The sequence below is a fragment of the Phascolarctos cinereus genome, unplaced genomic scaffold (assembly GCF_003287225.1).
Source record: "Phascolarctos cinereus isolate Bilbo 61053 unplaced genomic scaffold, phaCin_HiC Scaffold_5;HRSCAF=322, whole genome shotgun sequence".
Taxonomy (NCBI): domain Eukaryota; kingdom Metazoa; phylum Chordata; class Mammalia; order Diprotodontia; family Phascolarctidae; genus Phascolarctos; species Phascolarctos cinereus.
Genome location: NW_027555958.1, coordinates 187,441,543 through 187,469,033, shown reverse-complemented (window position 1 = coordinate 187,469,033; position 27,491 = coordinate 187,441,543). Strand labels below are relative to the sequence as shown.

General features: G+C 37.2%; 1 protein-coding gene across 4 annotated transcripts in view; it reads left to right on the top strand.

Annotated features, from left to right (window-relative positions):
* Positions 1 to 27,491, top strand: part of SH3BGRL2 (SH3 domain binding glutamate rich protein like 2) — a 107,900-nt gene that overhangs the window by 2,673 nt on the left and 77,736 nt on the right. Inside the window, exon 2 of one of the 4 annotated variants that reach the window (XM_020975520.2) lies at positions 18,274 to 18,353. The exons of the other annotated variants lie outside the window; for them this stretch is intronic. Within the exon in view, the coding sequence (XP_020831179.1) occupies positions 18,300 to 18,353 (54 nt within the window). The 5' untranslated portion in view covers positions 18,274 to 18,299. The remainder of the gene's footprint in view (positions 1 to 18,273; positions 18,354 to 27,491) is intronic. 4 annotated transcript variants of the gene reach the window in all.

Genomic DNA, 27,491 nt, shown 5'->3' with positions numbered 1-27,491 from the left:
TAGAGATTTTTCCTTAAAGAAAAAAAATTCATAGTTGACATTCTCATATTGCAGGAGTAATCTGTATCAGCGTTATTGTGACTTAAATTTCTTGGATGACCAGTTAAAGATCATACTAAGTTTGTTAAGTATATCCCAATATTAATAAATGTTTTGTTGAGTCAAGAATCTTAATATGCCTAAAGAAATGTAAGTGTCTCATTGTTTCTTGCCCTGTACTCAGGTGGAGTAATTTTACAGTGGGTTCTTTCCCGAAGGGATTTGGTGGAATAAAATACTGCCTGTAAACCATCATAAGTGTTTTAATTACAAGAGAAACCAACCCCAGAATACTGAGGCATTCTCAGAGAACAGTCGGTGGGAAGTTACCATCTTGGCCAGGCAGGACTGTGTTGAGATTTTTGTAGTTTTGTTTTCTTTTTTGCTGCTTAGTCATACCTACCTGCTATAAATTTCCCCATTAAGTCACAAATCATGTTTCTGGGAAGAGAGTCTGTCTAAGGAGTGGAAGTGCTCATCTAAATGTACCCTTTAATGAGGACATTAGAAGGCTTTACGTTTTATCTCTGACCCTTGTGCTTTAATAATTCTATTCATGACATTTTTATTCACTGAAAGAAGGAGAGTAGTGTCCTGTAGAGACTCAGGCTAGGCCCAAGCCTGGCAAAGTTGTCAGGAATTAGCATGCTATATTAATAACTGGATTCATGTGGACTGCAAATCAAAATGGTTCTGTATAACCAAGCCTTCCCCTCCCCAAGTAGCTTTTTTTAAAGCATTTCTTTTTATTGAAAGGAACACGGGACTGGGAATCAGGAGATCTGAGTTCTTGTCCTTGTCCTGCCACTCAGTGATGCCCTGTACTGCTGAAAAAATGCTTAAACCCTCTGGGCCCCTGGGTTATTCAAGCCAGGGTACATTTAGAATGAAGGGCTGAGACTGGATGGTCTCAAGATCCCTTGTAGCTCTAACATTCATTCTTTGAGTCACAAATCATAGAGGAAGAAGGGCCTTTAGGGATCATCCAGGCCAGTGATTCTCAAACTCTTTACGCTCTTAAAAATTGAGGATCCTTTCCTAAGAGCTTTTGTTGATGTGTGTTATATCTATCTGTATTTACTGTAATAGAAATTACAGTTTCTTAGTTCTATGAAAATAGTTTTGAACTTGTAGACTCCCTGAAAGGAAAAGTCTTGGGAACCTTTAGCTACTCCTGGACCATACTTTGAGAACCACTGATCTGGCCCAACTCATACTCTCCAAAGAATTCCCACTACCAGATACTTGATAAGTGTTCACCTAACCTCTATTTGCAGGACCACCTGTAGGGTAAAACCCACTGCCTTCAGAGGCAGCTCTTTGCACTGGTAAAGTTTTTCTTTATATCAAGCCTAATCAGCTGCTTTACAACTTTCACCCATTGGTCCTTGTTCTTCCCACTGAGGCTAAAAAGTCTAATCTTACTCTTCCACATTACATCCCTTTCAGAACTTAAGGGCAGCTCTCTTTTCCTGACTGAGACTTTTCTTCTTTGTGAATTGACTGGATCTGGATAATTTTCTGAATAATCCCCATTATTTTGTGTAGATAGATCCTTAAAGTACATTTCTTTCTTTCTTTAGTGTTTAACTCTGTGGCATCTGTGTTCTGTTCAATATAATGCCATACGGGTATTCTGACAGAGCTTGGCATGAACAACAGTTAGAAATACTCAGCAGTTGCATATTCACAGCTAATGAAAACTAATTATCCATTTCAATGGACTTCTGTGTAAACACTGAATCTTTTCAGGTTTCAAACAATAGATGTTCATTGAGACTCCTTAACTGTAATATTGTATCCCATTAAGCAGTAGTCCACTTTTTCTGTAATAATGCAATACTGATGTTTTTGGTGATTCTGGAGTTTATGCTCAAATACAGGAATTAATAATTATTCCAAGAAATAATGAGCTGTTTATAGACTTCATTTAGGTCACCTAATAACTGGCTGGGCAAAGTTAATGGGTCTTATTACACTCCTGCTAGTTATTAAGCCTGGGAAATAAAGCCCAATTTCTCCCCCTCAAATAAACATAGTGGTTGACAGTCACAATTTCATTCATAGTACTGGAAACCTAGAGGTTTCTGTTCTTTCTAGAAAATAGCACATACGTCAGCAATCTTAGTTGCCCCAAATGAACATGATCCAACCCTGACTGGGGTGTGGGAGAATAAATAGTTTGCTCTGTAAGTCAATTTGGCTTAGGCTGAAACTTCTTAAATAGCTGAGGTAGAACAGGATTAGAACTGGACTGAGTGAAGTACGTAATTTATCTGGGGATGCTTAAAAAGAGGAGAGGCATTGTTGGCTTGGTGGATAGAGGGTTTGCCTTAGTATCAAGACCTGGCTTCATACCCGGCTTTTGACATACTCTAGCTATGTGGCTTTGGGCAAGATAGTTGATCTTTCAGTGTCCCCAAACAACTTTCCAAATAAACAATAAATAAGTTCCTTATCTATGTTAGATTAGATGGCTAGGCAATGGGGTTAAATGACTTGCCCGGGATCACACAGCTAGTAAGTGTTATGTGTCTGAGGCCGGATTTGAACTCAGGTCCTCCTGAATCCAGGGCCGGTACTCTATCCACTACGCCACCTAGCTGCCCCCATTATCTATGTTGATGGAGGGATTTCCCCATACTGGGAATAGCCACACAGATAATATCACAACAGGAAAAGAAAAACTAAAAAGACCTTGGCTAACTTAGTCTAGATTTGAATGGTGATTGCATGTGAAAATTCAGGTATCCTGTTCTAATTCACGTGATTTTGAGCAAGTCCCTTCATCTCTCTGATCCTCAGTTTCCCTAGGTAAAATGGAAGATAATCAAACTTGTACTGTTTACTTCAAGGGCAGCTAGGTGGGTACAGTGGATAGAGAATTGGGCTTGTAATTGTAAGACTTATCTTCATGAATTCAAATCTGGCCTCAGACACCTACTAGCTGTTTGAACTGGGAAAGTCACTTAATTCTGTTTTCCTTAGTTCCTCATCTGTAAAGTGAGCTGGAGAAAGAAATGGCAAACCACTCTAATCCCTTTGCCGAGAAAATTCCAAAATGGGGTCATGGAGTATAGAACATGACTGAACAACAAAACTTTATACCTCGAGGTATATTGTGAGGAGGATGCAGTTGTAAATTTTAAAGAGCTATTGTGATTATATATACATACATATATATATACATTTACATATATATATATATATATACTCAGTATTTATATACAAATATACATATATATGCATAGACACATACATACACAAATATCCACATGCAAATATTTTTATTTTTTGTTATTTGTCCTAATTTGAATTGAAGAGAGGTGACTAACCACAGGGAAGTAAGTTCAATTCATTTCAACTGAACAAATATTTATCAAGTGTCTACTATGTGCAAAGCACTTTATTGAGCTCAGAGGTTGGGGAAGGGGAAGAGTCAAGATGGGATACAAGGAATCCTCCACTTGTGAAGCTGTATGAGTTGGGGATAGAGTGTCCAGTGAATTCCAGACGCTTAGCTCCATTGGTCAAGGGATTTGGGGAGGAGGGAAACACAGAATTCTTTCATTCATCCCTAAGGAAGCATCTATCCCCAAAGGATTTCATGTCTCTTAGATGCTAGAGGAAATGGAATTTGGGAGATGTGTGTGCCTATGAGACATGAGGCAGGAGATACCTGCCTTCCTGAAATTTATAATCTGGTAAGGGGGTAGGGGATGTGACACAGACAGTGCAGACTAGAGTCAGCCAGGTGGCACAATGGATGAATTGTTACTCTAATTGTATATTGTTTTATGTGTGTGTAGATATGTATGTGTGCACATATATACATATGGATATATATATATATAAATTGTAACAGTAATTGTATATTTATGTGTGTATATATATCTATATACATATAAAACAATATACAATTAGTTACAATTTATCCAGTGTGCCATTGTATATGTACACACACACACACGCACACACACACTCTTTCCAGTGACAATACCTATTTCACTATGAAATAATAAATAATCTGTGATATGGTATATATTTGAAAATTGTATACATTACACAAATGAATGTTGGTATAATCCTAATAAGTGGTAATTCATTTAAGTATTAACATTATTCTGGTCCTGGAATCAAGAAGACCTGAGTTCAAATCAGACCTTAAGCTATTTGACCCTGGGCAATTAATTCACTTAACTGCTCTCTGCCTCAGTTTCCTTAACTTTAAAATGAGGCTAATAATTAACTTACCTTAGTGTTGTTGTGAGTATTAAATGAGATAATATTGTAAAGTGCTTGGCACAGTGCTTGACAGTAGTAGGTACTTAACAAATACTTGTTCCCTTCTCTTCCCTAGAGCATGTTAAGTGAGGTATGAATAGTATTAGGGTAAGTCTGTCTGAGAAAGTGACAACCTCAGTTCTCCCCAGAAAATGGAGGCCCTAAAGTATTTGGAAAGGTAATATATTAATATGCTTTTTTTTTTAAATTAAAAGGAGGGAAAAGTTTTAGTAATATTCATTCAAAAAGTATTTCTTGTGTTTATATATAGGACTGACTATACTAAATGCTGGTAGGTGGAATGGTCAGGGTAGAATGGAAGAGAATATCAAGGAAACAGAGGACATGAATTTGTAGAGTGTGGAAAGTACTGAATGTGTAGGCACAAAACCTGGGGTTGTTACCTGGCTTGGTTGCTTAATATCTGAGTGACCTTGGCTAAATCATTTAGCCTTTTTGACCTCATTAGCCTCATCTGTAAAATGAGGAGGTTGGCCCAGATGATTCTAAGGTCCCATTCAACTTTGAATCCTGTGCTCCTATGTTCTCTCCTCACGGTACTTATTTTAAACTGTGAAAGCTAATACTTCTGTTAATAAAGAGGACAAGTCACAAGGACACATTTCTTTGTCAGAAACTTCACAGTCCAAGGTAGAAATGATACACTAAGTACAGGAATGCTTTCTAGATTTGCTGATAATGGGCATTTACCTCTAGGTACTAATACATCAATTGTGTTAGAAAAAATAGGAATTACAGAGATTCCTTTAGGGAGAAAAATAACTTTTTACTTCAGAAAAATTTTAACTGAGGCCAAAGCCTTTCAGTATACAATGACAACTACCTCAATATAGAAAGTATCTGTGATTGATCAATGAAGCATGTGGGTGACAGCCCTTGTCTGTAAGAAGGTCTTTGAGGGTAGTTAAGGCCCTCCCCCCAAATTCATCAGCTGTGATGATGAGCCTTACCAAACTCAAATAGATTGTTCTTCAGACAATAGACATACGTTCAATCCACCACTTGTCTTATACTTGAATCCATTCCAGCTTGGTAGGAACCAGAGTTTGTGTCCTATTTTCCCTGTGTCCACAGCCTTTTGAGGACCCAGGGCCATGTCCATACCATTAAGAAACCTCAAGAATGGTTGTTCTATGAAGAAATAAGAGAGAGAGCTTAAAATACATATGGTGATTTAATTGAAACTTTGAAACTCATTCATATTAAAATGCAGTCAATCATAAAGTATAAGTGAATGATAGAAATGCTTTCCTGTTTTGATAGAGGGATAAGGCAAGAAAAACTGGTTTAGCAATTGATAATATGGAAAAATGTTATGACTTAACATGAGGTGAATAAAGCAAGTTCCAGAAGAACAGTTTACATATTATGATTATTTAAAAAAATATGCATTAGGTACAGTGGAAAGGGTTCAGGCTTTGGAGGGTTTACCTGGGTTTAGATGCAGCTTCCTTTACTACCTGTATGACCTTGATTTAGCCCCTTTCAGTCTCAGTATTCTCATATGTGAAATGGGCTAGATGGCCTCTGAGATCACTTATAGCTCTTGATCTGTGGTCCTCTGTTGTCCAAATATTAAGATTTTTGGGGAAAAAAAAGACTTGATTCTGCCCAATTGTTTTCGTTTATTTTCCAATTCATTCTGAAGCTCAGGAATATGTCGTTCCATAATTCAATTCAACAACATCTGCTAAGCACCTACTTTGTGCAACATACTATGAAAATGCCAGCGATATAATGACAAAATCTGAAGGGAAGCACAAAAGAAGTAATAACAATAATGCAAACATGTTATACATATAAAATAATTTTAATTATAGTTTTAAATATGTTTATTTGGTTTTGCTATTTAAAGTCAAGTATAAAATCTATATTTTAAAAGAAAATTTGTGCTCTAGTTGCAAAGTAACAGTTGAATTTGACTTTTTATCTTTGAAAATTAATAAGTCCTGATTAAGCTGTAGTTAAGGTTATCTCACTGGACAAAGCTGAATTAAAGGTGTCAAAGGGATTATTTGTTTGGCTGCTAAACTTCAGCAAACTTGGCCTCTGAGTTCTGATTGCGGATGAAAATTTTTTTGTCATTTATAAATTACTTTTAAGAATGATCTCCTTTAATTTTGATTGTAGGGTGATTTAGTGAGCCAACTTTTATTGATCCAAATTATATAGTACAACTTTTATTAATTCAGTTTTATGTGATTCACTTTACATTTTGGTTGACTAACCTCAAGGGGAAAATGGCTTTAGACCCCCAAGTTACAAACTTTATGACGAGTTTGCCTCTTCTCTTTCTGGGTCACATTGAATGCTCATTAAAATTTTGGGGAAAAGAAAACACTCTTGACTCTGCACAATTGTTTTTTTGTTTACCTTCCAGCTGAAGCCCAGGGACTTGTCATTGAACCTTTCTGTTCAGTACTTTTGGCTGCTCATAATGCATCATAGCCCAGGGAAGCAGGAAGGCTGCTTCACATAGTTCATGCAGCTTGCAAAAGGAATTTATGACAGTGTTAGTTTTTTTTGGTTTGGATTTGTTCTCCTAATAGGTCCCTCCTGATGGGTACCATCAAGCCCATTGTTCCCAGTTATAGTTACCATAGAAATAGTTATACTGTAAACTGTAAAGATAAAAGGATTCTGTTTCTACCTTGTGAATTGGATTAATTCCCAAAAGTTTGGAAAAGCATAATTCACTTTTTTCCTTTTAGGCTCATTATGTGAACAATCACAGTCAACATGTTAAACACCAAAGGGTAAATCAGTTTCCGTGTGGGAATATCAAAAGCATGTTTGGGAATTGACTTGAACCTATCAGGATAGCCTACCTAGCACTAGGCTGGTCTTCAGAGGGTTCCCTGTACCCCTGGGTCTTTTGGAAGTTGATCACTTCTTTGGTAGAAGGGGACATAGGTGTTAAGAGCAGGGACTTGGTGTAAAGCATCTCTCAGCATTGTCATAGAGCCCTCAGAGCAGGGGAAAGTGAATCAATCAGTCAACAAGCATTTTTATTAAGTACCTATTAAATGCAGGCACTACCTAGGCACTAGGCCTAGGTAGACGACAAAGAGTCTCTCCTCACAAGCCTGATCAAATTATTAGACTAGACCTGTATATAGAGGGTGATAGCCACAATGTGTTGTTTCAACTTCCTGTAATTACTGTTGATCAAAAAAAAAAAGTGAATATGGAAATAGCTCTCTGCCTTCTTGGATTTAATAGCATTGAAAGCAGAAGATTAGCACTTGGATATATAGAAGTAGCTTTCCAACCCGAGACAGGATCAATTTTATATGATAAATAGATGCAGTTCCTGTCAGTTATAACACATTAGTTTTTATACCTGTGATATACCTGTGGACCTGTGATAGCCTGTACCAGTGCAGATCACAACCAATCTATCAATGTCTTCTTATTCTGTATAGCTTTAGTCCGTATCCTTCCAAAAGCTGGTGAACACAGTGGATAGAACACCAGCTCGCATCAGGAAGACAGTTCTGATTTGGCTTCCAGACACTAGCTGTGTGACCCTGGACAAGTCACATAACTTCTGTCTGCATTAGTTTCCTTATTTAACAAAGGACATGTGGCCTAGTTATAGAGGGATCTCATGGGGTACCTCCATTTGTACCAAACCCTGAGTGAGAACTGGCAGAGTCTTTTATACTTAGGTGTGTCTTCCTTCTGATTGGCTTGACACAACTCATTGGGCCCTCCCCTGGCAATCCTGATTGGTGGACATTTTAATGAGGAGGTAGGCTAAGAGTTCTCAGCTCCTCCCTGTCTTTGTGAGGGAGCCCTCAGATGTGGCCAATCACAAACCTGTGTGTAATCACACACCTCTGAATCCAAAGGAATGTGAGTTGCTAACAAGCTTAACCAGAAAAACATAAGCCATCTCAATCAGGTTTTCATTGGCTTTTTCTCCCCTTTGTAGACAAGGTCACTCCAAACTTTAATGGAGGGAGCAAGGACTAAGCCCCTACTCCCTAGAGGGGGCCCTCTGGGTTACCAAGTGTGACCCTTTGACTCAATTCCTTTGAGATTTGTTTTGTGAAGTTTGAATTGGGTCAAACTGAGGCCCCATGTGGCCTGGAGGCCGAGGATTCCCTACCCTTGGTCCAACTTAAACTGGGTCCAGTTTATAGACCAAACTTTTGGGTGGGGCCTAGCCTAAATCAGGAGCAGATGCCTTGGGGGCCAGGAGTGATCCCATTACTCTGGTCTGGGACCTTCAGAGACTGCCTGGCCTGTTAAGAAGTGGGGTCTTGACAAAAATAGGAAAAAGAATGATCACAAATTAATAATTGATTATTCATATAATAGCATAATATTAATTTCCCTCATTTATATGTAAAATGAGGAAAAGAATTGTGCCAACCTCCTAGGATTGTTGGGAGGACCAAATGAAGATGATATTTATAAAATACTTTGCAAACTTTAGAGCAATATATAAATATTAGCTATTACTATTAGTTTAACATTATTACTATTTTATTATGATCTTATTAATAATAACAATAATTCCCCCATAGAGTATATGTTCAATGCTTTGGAGATGTTCTTCTAATATTTTTAGGATGCCTGTCTTGGCATGTCCATTTGTTCTTCTTCACTTCTTCCTTTTCTGCTCATGGTCTGGCCATATGATGTCATCATTAAAGAGAGCTCCCCAGTGAAGACATTTCCCTTTTCCAAAGTAACTTGGCAATTGCTTTGCAGTTTATAGTCTTGAAGAGTTGCCTGGGGCCCTGAGAAGTTTAGCAGTTTAACCATGCCTTTTCTGCTAACGTGTAGCCTTATGATGTCATTTATACCACTTCTAAAGGGAAAAGCATTGTTGCTAATATATTACAGCCTACTTTACATATTTTTCTATTTTATTTTTATATTAAGCATTTATTTTCTTTCCCTTACACCTTTCCCCAATTTAAAAGTAAAATAAAACCCTTGTAACAAATATGCATAGTCAGGCAAACAAATTCCCACATTGTCCATGTCTAAAAATGTATGTTTCATTCTCCATCTTGACTCTATTTTTTCTTGGTCAGGAGGTAGGTTGGCATTCTTTGTCATCAATCTTCTGATGATAGTGTGGTCATAACATTGATCAGAATTCTTAAGTCTCTTAAAGTTGTTTGTATTTACAATATTGTTCTTATTATATAGATTGTTCTCTTGCTGCTGCTGTCTTGATTCTGCATCAACTTACAAAACTTTCCCCAGGTTTCTCTGAAGCCATCTCTTTAGACATTTCTTATAGCATAATATATTCCATTACATTAATATGCCACAATTTATTCAGTCATTCTTCAACTGATGCACTTCCTTAGTTTCCAGTGCATTGCCACTATACAAAGAACTGCTCTGTTTTTGTACATATGAATTCTTTTCCTTTTTATTTAATCTTTTTATAATAAAAGTGTAGTAAAGGCATCTCTGAGTCAAAGGATATGTACCACTTAGTGACTTTTTAAAATTATAATTCCAGTTTTCCAAAATAGACCAATCTATAAACCCCTAACTCCTCCAACACTTGTCATTTTTCTTTTTTTCTCAAATTGGTCAAATCTGATGGCTGTGAGGTGGAAAACTCAGAGTAATTTGCATTTTATCTAATCATTGGTGACTTGGAGGTTTTTTTTTTTTAAATATAGCTTTTGATAGCTTGGATATCTTCCTTTGAGAACTGCCTGTTCATCCTTGGAGCATTTATCGGTTGGTGAATGGCTCTTATAAATTTGAACCAGTCCCCTATGTATCTTGGAAATAAGTCTTTTATCAGAAAAAAAAATTGCAGCAAATTTCCTTTTTCTTGTTTCTAGTTTGCCTTCTAACTTTAGTTGCATTGGTTTTGTTTGTACAAACAAATTTTTCATTTTTACGTAATCAAAATTTTATCTTCTGTGATCTCTGTCATTTGTTTAATCATGGACTCTTGATATGGCCTTCTTACACTAATTATGTTTCTTCATTGTGTTTTGGGTCACCCAATTTTGATGTTTTGGAGATTGTGGTGTACTCTTGATTTGGAGCCATATGGCATCCCAACAAGTTATTTCCGATGAGGATTTTAACCTCATGCAAGATTCCTTGGTAGATGCAACCATAGAGATAATTGTGTATAGTAGTTATCGTATTATCAAGATCCAGCACTCTATGCTCCTTAGAGATATTTACTGTTGTGGAGATAACCTGTTTGGATTCCAAATGGAAGAGAAGAGCAGCTCCTTAGAAGTGCTGAAATTCTCCAGTTGTTCCTACTTGTGGATGGCATTGTGCTGATTAAATCAAACCTCAGAGTACAGCAGGGCCTCCTCTTTGAGATCCACAATCAAAGGAGATCCATTTATTAGTACCCGCAAAGGGGAAAAAAAAAGGTGGATGAAGAGTACACATTGATACACTTTTGGATAGGCAACTTATGGCCTTAGTCCATTAGTACATCTTTTGAATAGGCACTGTGGATGATGAACTCGGTCCAGAAATGAATAGAGAAGGAAAGCAGACTAAATTAATTCCATGTGGAAAATTGCACAGCATTTTCAGTGATCATAAACTTCTCCCCAACAGAGAAAGACTCCAGTAAATACTAAACAAAATAAAAATTCAGTGTTAGCATATAACTTTTAGTTTTGCTTGCTGTTGGTATTTTTATTTTTATTTTTGTTTTTCTTCTTTTAGAGAACTGGCACAGTATATTGTGGGCTGGGCCTAGAACCAGGAAGACCTGAGTTTTAATCCAGCCTCAGACACTTATCAGTATGACCCTGGACAAGTTACTTAACCTCTGTTTGCCTCAGTTTCCTCAAATATAAAATGGGAATAATAATAATAGTGCCTACTTCCCAGGGTTGTTGTGAGGAACAAATAAGATAATATTTGTAAAGCACTTAGCACACACATTGCTTGGCACAGGCACTTAAGAAATGCTTATTTCCCACCCCTGTCTTTTGGGCATGTCTGTCAGAGTAGGTACAAATCTTTTTCCTCATTTATGACATTCCTGTATACATTGGAAGCATTCTTTCTTTTTCATTATGTTAATTAGGATAGTCATTGAAAGATGTCCTCCAATAGACTTTGCGACATTTCAATGAACTTAAATTCATTAACTGGAATTAAAAAACAATATAAAACTAGACCTGTGATTTCATTGGTATAGGGAGCCCAGGGAAGAAATTCCTTTATCAAATGGGTCAGCACCTTCTCTGCGACTGGGAGGCTAAGTTACTTACCCATGGTTACATATACATTATGTGGCAAAGACAGGACTTGAACTCATATTTTCCGCATTCTCTCTAACCACTAAGCCACTTTGCTTCTCTTAACTGGAATTTTTAATGGCTATGATTTTGGGCAAAGAAGCAAATGGAAACAAAACAAGCTGATGTCAAACATATACATACATATGTGTGTATGCATATAAATTCAGATCTCTTTTATTTCTTTAGCCTACTGTTATAGCTGCAATGTTGTAGGATATAACAGTAATTCACAATCATGATCCAGTAACACTGTAGGATTCTCAATTTCAGAGAAACTCTAAATAATATTTAGGATACACTACTAAAGCAGGAAAGTGAAATTTTAGAAAAATTCTTCATGATTAAGGTTTAAACAAAAAGAGAATATATTTAACCCTTAGGTAACCAGAATATTAATTTAGTTGTAACAGTCCATTCCCTAAGCATTCTTGATTTAATCAAGGTTCTTATATAATAGTTTAATTACTACTGGGTATTTAATGGGTGCCCAGTAGTAATTAAAGTTTTATAACTACATTGAACTAATGCTACTGTAGTCTTTTTTGGATGTCTCCTTTATGCCCATTACTGTGCTAGAAATCATAGGTTAAAATGTTTCTTGGTTTGAGTAATAGGGAACATTAGGATTTGACTTGGGCTATGATTTGTACTCTAAGGTATGCCATTTCAGGCTTTCATTCTAATTTGGACTGGAGCTAGAATATTCTGAGGCTGTGAATTATCATACAAGAAGAGTAGGGGACACTACTTCTTATGTTTTATTAATTTTTTAGAAAAACATTCTAATAACTTTCCAGTGATTACTCCCCCCCCCATCCCAACAAGGCAGTGTAGTTGTAACAAAGAATATTCCTTGTGCCAGGCATACCTTCTCTTTAGTTTCACCTCTTAGAATCCATGACTTTCTTCAAGAGTTAGCTCAAATGCCATCTTCTTTGGGAGGCCTGTTCTCCCCATAAAATTACCTTCCATCTACTCTGTGTACCTGTTTATGTGTTTGTTTTTTTGTTTTCTCTCCCTTTAAGTATAGGTTCATTGAAGGCAGATACTGGTTTTTGTTTATATGTTCTTTTGTTTTTCCTTTCCTTGTATCCTTACATCTTAGCACAGTGACTCACACTAGTAAGCACTTAACAAATTCATATTGATTGATTGATTGATATCTAACAACTTGGACGTTATTCTACAGTTAAAGTCTATCAACACTGGCAAAGGCAGCTAGGTGGCAAAGTGGATAGAGTGATGGACCTGAAGTCAGGAAGACTCATCTTTGTGAGTTCAAATTTAGCCTCAAATAGTTACTAGCTGTGTGACCCTAGGAAAATCACTTAACCCTGTTTGTCTCAGTTTCATCATCTGTAAAATAATGTAAAGTAGAAAATGGCAAACTACCCCAATCTCTGTGCCAAGAAAACCCCAAATGGGGTCATGAAGAGTCAGACACAGCTGAAAAATGACTGAACAACAACAACACAACTTTGGCAAAGAAGGGAATCATGTATTACTAATATTTCTCCAAAATCTATTGGTTTCTTCAATAATCAGAGGTCTAAATTCTTTCAGTGTTGTTTTCCTTCAATTTTTTTTTAACCAGATTCATGACTTCATTAATGTAAGGAGCTCTCAGGGAAGAAATTCTGTCTACCAGTGCAAATTGGTATTTACTTTACAATTTATAATTTTTAGAGAGTTGGCTGGAGGACCAAAAGATTAAGCAACTTTGTCAAGGACACGTAGCCAATAATATGTAAGAGGAAGGATTTGAAACCTGGTCTTCCTTTCTTCTTTGGAGTTTTTATTCACTACTGAAAAAGGTAGTAAAGTACAGTCAGGAAGACTGGAGTACAAATCCAGCCTAAGACACTTATTAGCTGTGTGTCCTTGAGCAAGTCATTTAACCTTTGTCTGCCTCAGTTTCCTCATCTGTAAAATGGGTATAATAATAGCAGGGTAGGATAAAATGAGATCATATTTAATAAATACGTGTTAACTAACTAACCAAGGTGCCTTTCCTTTTATTGAGGTCATTTTGCAAATTAAAGAATCACAGAATTTGAAATTTGACAGGGACCTCAGCAGCCAGTTAATCAAATATATACATCAAAGAATCTCCACTAAAACATATCCGACAAATCTCTTCTTGAAGACCTCCAATGAGGGGGAACCCATGACCTTTTAAGGCAGCCCAACTCTTGGACAGCTCTTATTAATAGGAAGTTTTTATTGACATCATGCCTAAATTTGCCCCTTTCAAATTCTACCCCCTTGATCATGTTTCGTTCCCTCCCCCTGCCCCGTGGACTAAACAGGACAAGTCTAATCCCCCTTTACAGGGCAGCCCTTCAAATTCTTTAATACAATTCTCATGTATCCCCCCTGCATCTTCTCTTCTCACTGCTTTGAATTGCCCCTCATTTCACCATTTTGATTGTTCTTCTCTGGGCACTCTAGCTTTATCATTGTGTTTTTCAAAGCCAGGAGTCCAGAATTGATCATTATACTCCAGATGAAGTTTGACAGTAAACTACAGTGGGATTGTTACTTCCTTATTCCTGGAAACTGTGCATTTCTTAATGCTCCCCAAAGTTGTATTAGCTTTTTTGGCTGCCACATCATACTGTTGACTCATACTGAACATTAAAACATCCCATTAAAACATCCAAATCTTTTTCAGGACAGCTGCTCTCTTTCTATGCCTCCCCCATCTTCTACTTGTGAAAGACATTTCATCTTGTTAGATTCAACCTAATGTGCTAACCTGTCAGATATTTTGGAACCCTGACTGTCATTCACTGCATTAGCTATTGTAGCCAGCTTTGAGTTACCTGCACATTTGATGAGTTTGCTGTCAATGCCTTTTTCTAAGTCATTGATAGAAGTGTTAAATTGCACAGGACCAAGTGCAAACCCTTGAAGTACTTCACTGGAGACTTCTCACTATGCTGATAGTGAGGCAGTAACAGAGTCTAGATATTCAACCAGCTTGAAATCCATCTAATTGTTCTTTAATCCACAGCTCTTCATCTTTACAAATTGCTTTCTTGGTTCTGTTTACTTTGTTTCATATTATTTTATATAAAGTTCTCTGAATTTTTAATATTTGTGGTTATTATGATAGAATAGTATTTCACGTATCTCAGTTGGTTTAGCTGTTCTCCACTTAATGGGTACCTACTTTGCTTATAGTTTTTGGGTGACCACAGAGTGTTGCTGTACGTATTTTTAACATAGGTTGTCCCTCTGTTTTATTTTTTTTTTGACTCCTTTGGATATAGGTAATTCTAAAACACTTGGAAAGTACTTAGGACCAGACTTTTAATACTGTTATTTAGTTGCTTGTTTTTCCCTATTGATACAAAACAAGTAATGACCTATGTCCTATTGCAAACCAAAAAGTGCATCTCTGGGCTCCGGTCCTCTGATTGATAGCAAATACAATACTTGGAATTAGAGGTAGGCTAATTAGGCAGCAGACTAGGATACAAAGGGATTAAACAACTATTATTTCTTATAAATTCACATTTTTAATATAAGAAAATTTTCCTTGACATAATACTCTATGTGTATGTGTGTGTGTGTGTGTGTGTGTGTGTGTGATTTCAAGTCATATATATGTGACTTCACCTTACAGTGAAGGCTTAAAATCTCTTGTCAATAATACCTTGGGGTCACAATTTTCACACCTTGTCTAAAGCGCACAAACATGTTCTGCACAAAATGTTATTCATAGATAAACCAGAAAGAACCTGTGAAAAATGTCCCCAAAGGTTTTTGGTCATATTTGATAAAATATTTCCCTAATATGTTTTTCTTTGTATTTTGATTATGTTATTTTCCTGTACATAATTTTAAAATTGTCTTAATTAAGCACATCTCTTTTGTGTTTCTATCTGTTGAGTAGAAGTAATTTTTCCTTTATATTTGAGATTATTGTGTTACCCATCATTATTTACCTTGTAGCTTATGTACTTGACATCTTTTATGTCAGTGGTGTCCAACAAATAGAAAAGGATCCCTGTGGCCTGCATATTGACAATTGACATTATCCACATTGTATTATATTTTAATTTATTTTGTTAAACATAAATTTTAATCTTGCAGCCCCTCCCACTTGGGCAAGGAGATTGACACCTGTGTTCTATGTGACTATTAGACATAATTAAAAATTTTTTGACTGGCAATAACCTTCAACTCCCACTTCTGATAGCAGTGTGGTTTCTTACTCCCCCCAAATTCCTTTCCTCTGGAGTAAGGTTCAATTGTGCACTTGAACCAATTTTGTTCTCTTATCCAGAGTGAGAGGAGGCACTGCTAGAAAAGAAGCAAGGGGGATTCTAGGAATGAAGAAAACCTATGGGGGAGAAAAATCCAAAAAAGTATTTGGATTTAAAAAAAATTGAGTAGCAGCTGGGAAGACAACCCTGTGATGAAATGTACCAGTGATGGGTTACAAGTAACTTTTTCAAAGACATATTGAATTCTTGCCTTGTGATAAACAAAGTTTAGATAAGACATAATCCCCACATTCATAACTGTGTAGTGGAGACTTTGACATATATGTATATATATGTGTACATACACACATCCACGGATAACTAGGACAATATATTTTATATGTCTACTAGAAAAGTATGGAGTGCTATATTAATGATCATTAATACTTGTTGGATGGCAATGAAAAGAAGATCATAGAGGTAATATGGAACCACTAGAGTTTCTTTAGCAGAGGAGTGACAGAGAGGGTGTTACCTGGTCTGAACCTTGAAGAAAACTAAGGATTTTAAGATTCTGAAATCAGGAGGGAGTAATTGTAGGCAAAGGTATGTGAAAAGTCCACAGGGTCAGAAGACAGAATATTGAATCCAGGCAACAGTGGATAGACCAGTTTGGCTGTAATGTGGAGTACATAAGGTGTAGTAATCTAGCAAAGTAGAATGAAATTCATTTGTAAAAGGCTTTAAATGCCAGGCTGAAGATTTATTTTTCATCCTAGAGGCAATAGGGGGCCCCTAGAGATTTTTGAACAAAAGAACAACATGGTCAGACATCTGCTTGAGGATTATCAATTTGGCAGTTGTGTGAAGTTGTACTGGGGAGGAGAGATACTGGATGCATGGAGAATGATTGGGAGGCTATTGAAATTGTCCAGGCCAGCCTGACCGAGTAGGAGAAGGAGACAGGTATGAGAGATGTTGAAGAGATAGAATAGTTGACCAAATGCAGCATGTCATTAGATAGGGGGAATAAGAGAGAGGGAAGAGTCTAGAATATTTTTGTTTTTTACCAGAGACCTTGGGCAAGTCACTTAAATTCTCTGGGCCTTAATATTTTCATCTATAAAATAAAGGGGCTTCACTAGGTGATTTCTAAGGTCCCTGATAGCTATAGAGCTATTTATGATTCCATGATATTATTTTATGAGATCTTACAGCTCCCAAGATTAAGCACGTAGGTGACTAGAAGAATAGTGGTGTCCTCAGTAGAAGAAGGGAAGTTTGGAGGGGTGATTAAGAGAGAATTATCATAGATCATAGATTTGGAGATGAGGAGGCCATCTAATCCAACCACCTCATTTACAAATGCAGAAACCAAGGAGGTTAAATGACTTACACAAGATCACATGAGTAGTGAGTGAGTAGCATAGCCAGGATTCAAAGCCAGGTCCCTTGGCTACAAATCTGGTGCTCTTCTTTTGGACCATGCTGTTTTGGATGTGCCAAATTTGATAGGGCAAAAGTCAGCCAGGAGGAGATGTCCAGCAGGCCATTAGTGATGTGTGACTAATATGAGGACTGTATGTGTACACATACATGTATGTATACACACAGTGTATATATGTATGTGTGTGTGTATATATATGTATATACACACATTATACATACTCATATATATATATATGTATATACACACATTATACACACTCATATAATTTGCACAGGAAAGATAGTAGAACCCATGGGAGAGGATAAGATCTTTGAGAGAGAAGTACATAGAGAAAATATGGCCCTGGAATAAGCCATGGGGCATACTCCTGAAGTTTATTCTCCACTTTAGTAATCTCCCTGCCAAAAAAAAAAAAGGTGCCAGTGTTTGGACAACACATCACTCAATTTCTTGTTGCCGCATATAGATGTTGAAATAAGAGGAAGTGAAATGAGAGCAGTTATAGTAAGGCATGACAGGCAAGTAAAGTTGTGTTACATACTAAGACCATTTGTGTTCCTAATGCACATTAAAGTAAATATGAATTGATAATCTCAATGAATGAGGTGTTAGAGCTACCAATACAAAAATGAAACAGTCCTTGCCCTCATGGAGCTTGTAATTTAATAAGAGAAAAATACATGTGGGGGAGTGGTGGCCAGGGATAGTGTGTTTTGGTTTGGAAAGTCCCAGTGATGGTGAGTGAAGCCTTCGGGGAATTGATTGCCACCCCCTCTTCAGTTGCCTGGATCATTTATTGATTTGATTATGCTTCTCCAAGGAAGAAGTAGGAAATAGTACTGAGAGAAGGGCATAAAGAAAGGCAGGAGGAGGGCAGGAAAACTTTCATATATGTGAAGCTATTTAAGTTTGAAAACTTGAATTATGTAGTTTTCATCATTTTGTGACTTTGTAACTCTGGAAAAATGATAGTTAGAAATTCTTATCTTTATTCCAGAAAGAAGAGAGTCCCTGACTTAACATATGGCTTTCTGCAAAATTCTTATAAGGATGACTGATAAAAAGTACAAAATACAAGTAAGCTATGGAAATGAATATGAGCATTCCTTGAAGGGAAATGTTTCAGCTTATTTGAATTAAACTCAAGAAAGAGCTATATGTTTTCCTATCATGTGTTGTATCCTTAACTTCAAATCGGCTATTAATACTTCATTAAGGGAGTATACAGGGTCTTGTTTTTTTGTTCATTGGTCTGGACCTGTGACCTCATAGGTCTAGGGAGCTCAGGAGGAACTTCCCTCTCCCAGTGTATATCAGCAAGGGTTCTAAAACTTCTTATCTTATGAGAGTTGTTTAGGGCACTGCATGGTTATGAGACTTGCTAGAGGTCACACATAGGAATTAGGTATCTGTGGCAAGGCTTGAACCCAGACTTCTTGGCAGTGTGGCCAGGTCTTTATTCATTACGCCAAACTCAATAGATTCCACAGACCTTGTTGCAGATGAATTTCCTAGTATAAGGATTTCTGAAAGGACTGAAATTGACCGCTACTTGATAGGATTGGGGAACATTAATGATCAAAAAGCATTTGTTTAATAGCTGTGCTTGTTGCTGGGGTAGGTGTCTTTAAACTAATTTTAAACACAGTCACTGTTCTCTGAGACCTATGCCATAAGGTTGTGTTAACTTGGGTAAACCTGTGAAGTGACATGGACATGCCTGCAGTGTGTAGCATTGGAAAACAATGTAAATGTTAGAATATAAGAGACCTTAAAGGCCATCTCATTTTATACACAAACAAATAGGCCATAGGGGGCAGAATTAGTAAAACCACATAACTAGCTAGAGGCAGAGATATGACTAGGACATAGCCCTCTCCAGATCTAGTCTGTTATTCTTTCTATTGTTCCATGTTACCTCTTTAGATTCACTAAGTTTGCTTTTGTTATTTTTAAAGATGTTTTACTGATTCCTTTTGTTTTTATATCCCAGTATTTTCTGCATATTACCATCCTTCCCTCATTCTACCTCCACACTGAACCTTCCTTTGAAACAAAGAAAATAGCTAAGCAAAACTGACTATAATTTTATCTGGTGGTATATGCTAAATTCCATACCCATAGACCTCATCTTTATACAAAGAAAGATGATTTTCTTAATTTGTTCCCTGAGACCAAGATTAATCATTAAGATTACTCTGTTTGGCTTTTTTTAGTGTTCATTTTGTTCACATTATGATAATAATGTACTATTATTTTCCTGGTTCTGCTTTTTTACTCTGTATAAATTCATATATTTTCCCACATTTCTCTGAATTTGTCATTTTTTATGATGTAATATTCCATTACATTTGTATACCACAATTTGTTCATCTGTTGTCCAGTAAATGGGCATACATTTTCTTCCAGTTACTTTTTTTTTGGGGGGGAAGAGTTTGTTTTTTTGCTATCACAAAGATCACTACTAGGTCTGATATTGTCATTCTCCTGCTCAGGAATTTCCAGTTGTTCCATATTGTTACAAGTCATATTACAAACATCTGATTGCTTTTTAAATCCCTTTACAGACTTGTTTGAATCGGTTTTTAAATAGGCTAATTATAAATTGCTATCCATAGTATTGAGTCAATAAATATTTATTACCCACCTACTACTATGTTCCAGGTACCATACCAAGTGTTGGGAATACAAAGAAAGGTATAAGCCAGTCCCTGCCCTCAAGAAACTCACAATCTAATGGTGGAGACAATACAAAAAGAAACTGAAAAGCTGGGGGATGTACAAAGGGGAGAGGGTGAAGATATCTATTACAGGGGCACAGGGTCATGATGAAGTCCTCATGTTGGGGTGGGACAAGATCTGAGGAGTTGAGAGTTTTGAGATGATTTCATCCTGCAGAATGATGAGTTTCTGGAGATGATGAAGTTCAGGAGAGCAGGCAGTGGGAAATGATGAGTCAGTCTTATGGGGTGCTTGGGTGCCTGTGCTTGGACCCCAATTTTTCCCTAGCCTCAGAAATACTATCCCTGGCAGTATCCCTCCAGCCCAAGGACACTGTGCCTAGCAATTACTCATGAGTGGGCCTTAGCAAAACTCTTATCTCTCTCCCTGGTGCAGTTACACAAAGCTGGGTGAAAGAGTAATGGGTTGCTCAGGCCCCAGCCCTAAGATCATGTCTCTGGAAGCCTCCCAATTTCTTAGTAGGCTCCTGTCCTGTGAGAAAATTTTCTCTTGTTGCAGAATGCATTCTCTTATCAGGACAGAGAAAGGTGTGCCTGGCCCAAGGATTTTTGTCCCTAGCTGGCCCAAGGACTCTTCCTTCCTCCAGATTCCCAAATCCATGCCCCTGACCACTCCCTCCCTGTCAGGTGTACTTCCTACACTTTCCCATCCATAGCTCCCAAAGACACCTGGACCTTTAGATTACCTAATCAGTATCCCTGGCATTCCTTTCTCATGCCCTTTTTCATATAAACCTCAGTACCATCCTCAGTCTCTCCCAGGTTCCTTAAGAACCTTAAGATCCTTAAGCCCGCTGAAAAGCGTAACAATAAATCTTTGCCAAGTTGACTCAAAGAATGCTTCAGTCTATGAATTCATTCCAGATGACCCCGTCCTGTACTCTGGCCTTTGAAGGCTCTCAACTTCTCAGACTGCAACAAGTCCATAGTGGACTTTAAATTCCATGCCAGCTTTCTTACTTTGTCATCTGATATTCTCCCTCCCAACTCTGCCCCTTTGCAAAGGTGGGAATGCATTCTCTCCTCCCCTCTTCATCTTGGACCCTCCAGCTCCCTTCAGGTGTGCCTCCTTACCTCAAGTGTTCTTTACTATAGGAGGTCTTTCCTTTTCCTCCTCACTTGTGAGTTCCCTCTCTCCTAAAATTACTTTGTATTTATTTTGTACATATTGTGTATTTATCTGTGCCCATGTATCTTTCTGGTACTGGTAAACTCCTTAAGGGAAGGGTCTGTTTAATTATTAATGTATCCTTAGTGGCTAATAAGTATTTGGTCTTTAATAAATCTTTGTTGAATTGAATTGAATTACTATAAATATTTTCATGTATGTAGTTATTGTTTCTGTCTTTGACATTCTTGTGGTATATGCCCAGTAGTGAGATGACTGGCTGAAAGAATGTGAACAGTTAAGTAATTTTTCTAACGTAATTCTAAATTGATTTCTAGAATGGTTCTTGGATCCACCAACTCAGTGTTAGTATGCTTGTCTTTTCACAGCCTCTGCAACATTTACTATTTCCAATTTGGCAGAGGGTTGAGGTGAAGCTTCAGAATTATTTTAACTTGACTTTTCTCTTATTATTACTGATTTGAAGCAGTCCTTCAAATGGCTGTTGATAATTTGTAATTCTCTTGAAAATTGTTCATATCTTTTCATCATTTGCATATTAAGACCAAGTTCCCTTCCTCACAGTCTCTTTTAGCACAGAATTGGTTCTGAGGTGAGCATCTCTTCTATTTTGTCCAAAAGCATTAGTCAGTTCGTCATGTACTGAGCACCTGTGATGTGCTCAGATCTGGGGCTAGGCCCTGTGAGAGATGAAGAAAGAGTGTCATCAACCAGTCAGTCAACAAGCATTTATTAACCACAAACTCAAACTGTGTTGAGTAATAAAGCTACAAAATAGGGTGGAGCTAAATTGTGAAGGCCTTTAAATGGTCAAGTAGGGGTATCTGTTCTCTCAAAGAATTTAGAAACTCATCAGGGAGAGAAGACTAGTTCATGAAACAGAAAATGGTACTTGAACTTGAAATCAATTGCAAAATTATGTGGTTCTGTGTTTCAACTAAGAAGTGTTTAGAGAAGGGAGAATACTAAGAGCAGCAACAATAATCTCATCTGAATTCCAAAAAATGTCGAGGAAGCTTCTTCCCTCACCCAGATTTTTCAGTAGGAAATTAAGAGGATATATTATAATTTGTAAAATGGAGCTGATACCAGTACATCCTCTTCAGTCATTGCTATCTTTTTGATTAGATTTGGGGATGATCCTAGCCTGTTCTCCTTACTTCTAACAGTGGTAGTAGAAGACATAGCCTACAGTGATACTTAAACATGAGTTTGATTCTAACGGGTAATTAGCAAGGATATGATGATTAATCATTATTCTTTCAGATTCTTTTTTGACTTTTCAAATGAAGTGGCATGTTTTTTAATTAGTCAATCAGCATGACTTGAGAGCCTGAAAAAGGAGTATTGATCCATTCACTGTCACATCAAAAGTAATGTATAATTTGTATTGAATAGAAGTTTCTGACTTTGCCAAAGAGAAAGAGGAGATCATTCTTTAGAGAAAAACATGTAAGCTCTTGGCTTGTTATGATGTGGGTCCTTGCCATTTATATTTGAATAAGTTCTCCACCAGAAGTCTAAGATTAATGTAGGGATAGGAACTGCATCTTGAGAGTTTTTTAATTGGGGGGAACCTCTCATACAGAAAAACTCATTCTTCATAGGCAGGCTAGTACCTTCTCTGAAATTTATAATCTTAGAGATTTGCCTAAAGTTCTGAGAGATCACACATCACAAGTCAGTATGTGGCACAGGCAGACTTGGACCCAGACCTTTTTGGCTCTGAGTGTACCTTTATTTACTTTGCTATGGTAGTTCTCACTAGTGTATGTTCAGCAGACTCTTCTTACCAAGAGGTCAAATTCCTGATAACCTTAGCTATTTGGAACCTGGAAGTAATTCAGAAAGGCCTCTGAACAACAAACAGTTGTCATAATGCCTAGATACTATGCTCTGAAGGAGAGGGTCAGTATCATCCTCATTCTTATCCAGACATATGTGGATAAAATAAGGCCACAGATTAGAAATGAGGAGGGCAGCCCTGCCTTGTGGCAAGAGGTATAGCTGGAAGCAGAAAGTTGAGGAATTTAAAACCAAATAAACAAACAGATAAGTATAGCAGGAATCTGGGCTATAGAGATAAACAGCCTTAGAGACTTCGTTATTCCTTGATGATGTCTCTGTATTTTACCATCACCCCAACTGGTATTGGTATTATATTTTTATATGTTTAAGAAGACAGAGAAACTTATAAGATATTATAAGATTTTAATCTAAAACAGTTAAAATAAAAATTATACTCAAGGAAATGAACTTTAGTTATCTAGAAAATTCATTTGTATGAAATGTTTAATTCCCCTAAAAGCTGTCTCAGTAGTGAGTTCATTAAAAAAAAAACAAACAAACCAAAAAACATGTATCAAATACCTACTGTGTTTCAGGCATGAGCTAGGTGATGGAGATACAAAAGCAAAAATTAAATAGTTCTTGCCTTCAAGGAGCCTACATTCTATCAATGGGACTTTATTGTACTAGCATTTACAACCTGTTTTATTTGCCACTTTGTTTCTTTTTGTCTGTATCTGTGTTTGGGTCTGTCTGACTCTTTCTCCTCAACTCACTCTTCTATTTCCACATCCTCTCTCTTCCTCCTAGTCAGGATCTCACTATTCCATGACCTATCTGTACTTTCTCATTCCTTTTTATATGAATCAGAGTGGCACTACAGTAGAGTCCTGGACTGGGAGTAAAGAGTACTTTGGTTGTGTCCACATCAGACACTGCCTGTATGACTTAGGCAAGTCAATCTTTCTCAATCAGTCAGCATTTATTAAGCTCCTACAGCAAAGTGGCAGGTACTGTCTGAGGTTCTGGAGTTCTAAATACAAAAATCAAAGTCTTTGTCCTCTAGAACCTTATATTCTAATGGGGGTGATGACTTGGATGTGTGTGTATGTGTGTGTGTGTGTGTGTGTGTGTGTGTGTGTGTGTGTGTATATGTATATATATGAGAGAGAGAGAGAGAGAGAGAGAGAGAGAGAGAGAGAGAGAGAGAGAGAGAGAGAGAGAATGTTTGTATGATAAATATAAGGTCATTTGGGAGGGCAATAGGAGCTGGAGGGACCATGTGTGATGGATGACTAGCAAAAAGGCCAGTTTGGCTGGATCATAAAGTATAGGAAGGGGAGCGATGTGCAATAAGACTGGAAAGGTCTGATGGGGCCATGTTATGAAGAGTTTTCAGTACTAGACAAAGGCATTTATATTATATCCTGCAGGCAATAAGGAGCCACTAGAGTTTATTAAATAGGGAAAGGATATTATTAGACTCAGATTTTAGGAAAATCACTTTAGCAGATATGTGGAGGAAAGATTGAAGAGAGGTGAGGCTTGAGGCAGGGAGAACATTTGGGAGGATATCACAATAGTACAGGCAAGAGGTGATGAGGGCCCTAACAAGAGTAGTAGCCTTAGGAATAGAGAGAAGTAGTATGTGAGAGATGTTGTAGAGGTAGAAGGACAAGATTTGGCAGCTGAATGGATAGATAGGTTGAGGGATAGTGAGGAGATGAGGATAATGCTGAATTTGTGGAACGGGAAGATTAGAAGGATGGTTGCACCCTCAATAGAAATAGGTAAGTCTTAAAGAGGGGTGGGTTTGGAGAGAAAGATAATGAGATTGAATTTACAAGTGTCTGAGCCTTAGTTTCCTCATCTGTATAATGGGTTTGAAAATACCTGTAGTTCCTGCCTCACAGGGATGTTGTAAGGATTGAATGAAATCCAATATAGCGAGTGCTTTATTCTCTCATTCTTGATTTTTCTCATGATGTCTTTAATTAGCCTGTATCTCTGTCCACTGTTTTATTTATTGCTTTTTGAATATAGCACTCCTTTTTTTCTTCCCTTTTCTTGGTAACCATCCTTTACATTGAACTTTATCTTTGCTGTCTTTTCATTCTTCCCTCCTTCCTTTTCTTTTTTTTTTTGCTTCAGCTCCCTTCTTAAAGGAAAAGTCTGTGCTTATTTTGTTTTTCTTTTGTGTGTAGTAAACTTAGGGTAAAATACAGCTTCTACTCAAGGCAATTTCATGCACTTGACATCTTTCTACTCTACTGATTCTCCCATTATGCTGGAAAATCCCATTTGGGGAAGGAAGGAAAGAATATCACACCTGGCTTCCTGGAGCTAGTGGTGGATTTGTGGCTGATTCCTTTCTCCCTATCCCTGGCAGAAAAAAAAAAGTCACAGCCCTCAGTATTCATGAATGGCAGGTGTATTACAGAACTGTCTAGAAATGTTAAAAAAGTGTGTGCATCACACATTTGGCCAAATAATACCGAAGTACTAAAGAGTATAAAGAACTCATAGGGGTTTTGAATTGTCTATTCCTTTTTCCTTGCAAAGACTTAAAACAAACAGAAAAATAACGTGCTATTATTTTTCTATTAGTGGACATTTTTAGAGGAATTATGTTGGGTTTTAAGATCTATATTTTTCTTGTTACGTTTTTTAATACAGCCATTTTACAAACGTATCCATGGCAAATTTTAAAATTTTAGACTGACTTCCTAGTATACATTTTGATGTCCTCTTTTAACTGTAACTTGGCATACACTCCAGGTATGCTAACTCTTATCACCAGCCCTTTCATAGCATAAACAGGAAGATAACTCTATTATAGCTTCCCTCTAAAAAAGAATCATATTTTATATATTTTGAAGCCAAATGGAAATAATGTGGTTATATTACTATGACTTTTAGTTCTCAGATAATCGAGGCTACTCTCTAAGAAATATAACAGATTCCAAAACAAACTGTTTTTGCAAGGCAAAGCATTGGGGTAAATAACTTAATAGCTTAGAATATTGGGTAAAGGCAAGCCCTTTGGCTGGAGTCCTGTGGAAAATGCAGTGCTCAGCAGGATTTCCTTCTTACTGCAGCAGGATTTTGACTGCTGTAATAGCAGCTTGTGCTGGAGCAGCTATTATAAAATGTAAGACAGTAATTAACAGGAAGCAGGGAATATGAGGGCTTGTACGTGGTTTTCAGAAAGTGTCTCCTTTAATAATTATTCACCTAAGTTTTCATTTTATGCTTCACAGAATAGGTAGATTTTTTGTAAATAGTATTTCATTTTTTTCCAATTACACGTAAAGATAGTTTTCAATATTCATTTTTGAAAGATTTTGAGTTCCAATTTTTCTCCTTCCCTACTCCCTCCCTAAGATGGCAAGCAATCTAATTTGATTATACATGTGCAATCATGGAAACATATTTCCACAGTAGATTTTTTTAAAGCAAGTAAAGGTATAATCTTGACAGTACATTTTAAAAACAGGGAAAGAAGAACACCCACATCTTTCACTCTTTGTTTCTGTTAATATTTTGTAATGTCAGTTACTCTCTAATTACTAAATATGTATACAACTTTGTTTTTCATATCAAAGCCTAGAAGTAGTATGTTAACACACCTACAAATCTGGTGAAACACAATCATATTATCTAGAAGCAGCTAAGTGGTGCAGTAGATAGACTAGTGGACCTGGAGTTAGGAAAACGTGGGTTGAAATGTGACCTCGGTAAGGGACTTAGCCTCTGTCTGCCTCAGTTTGATCCTTTATAAATTGAGGATAACAGTAATACCCATCTCAGAGTTGTGAGGATAAAATGAGATAATGTTTGCAAAGTGCTTTGCAAACCGTACAAAGTGTTACATAAATGCTAGCTATTACCTAAAGGGAGTTGAAGGAAAATTCATCAGTGATCATCACTCAAGGGCTCAGCCTTTTGCAAGGTGCTCGGTGGGGGACCAGAAACAAAATAATTGATGATGGAGTTGACACCATGGGTGTTGACATGCTACGTTGGCACACAGTGTCAGATACTGGTATCCATAAAGACATTGTCTTCAAGGAGCCACTGATCTAATGGAAGAAATATATCAGACATGTGTAATTGTGAGATGTAGTGGAGGAGAGGGAAATTTAATGAGCATTGGAGTAGTTTGGAAGGCTTAGAGCTGAACTTTGAGAGGCAGGTACAACTTGGGACAGGTAGAGAATGGGGATGGAGAAATTGTCTAAGGGAGAGTTATAAAAGTGGAGATGAAGGTGGGAAAGAACTCAGAATAGTTGGAGATGAAGTGGATAAATAGGACCAGATTATGGGTAGTCTAGAAAGCCTGGCAGGAGAGATAAGACTTAATTCAGTGATAGTAGGGCACCCCTTTCAAAACACTTTGTTCCTAGTTGTTAGATTATGATTCAGAACAGATTGTATAAAGCTGTAATTAGTGAGATTAATAACAGCAGTAGCTGATGTCTATGTAGCATTTCACATATATCCTCTCATTCGATTCTCATAAAAGCCCTGGGAACATGCTAGGAGGAGTGCATTAGC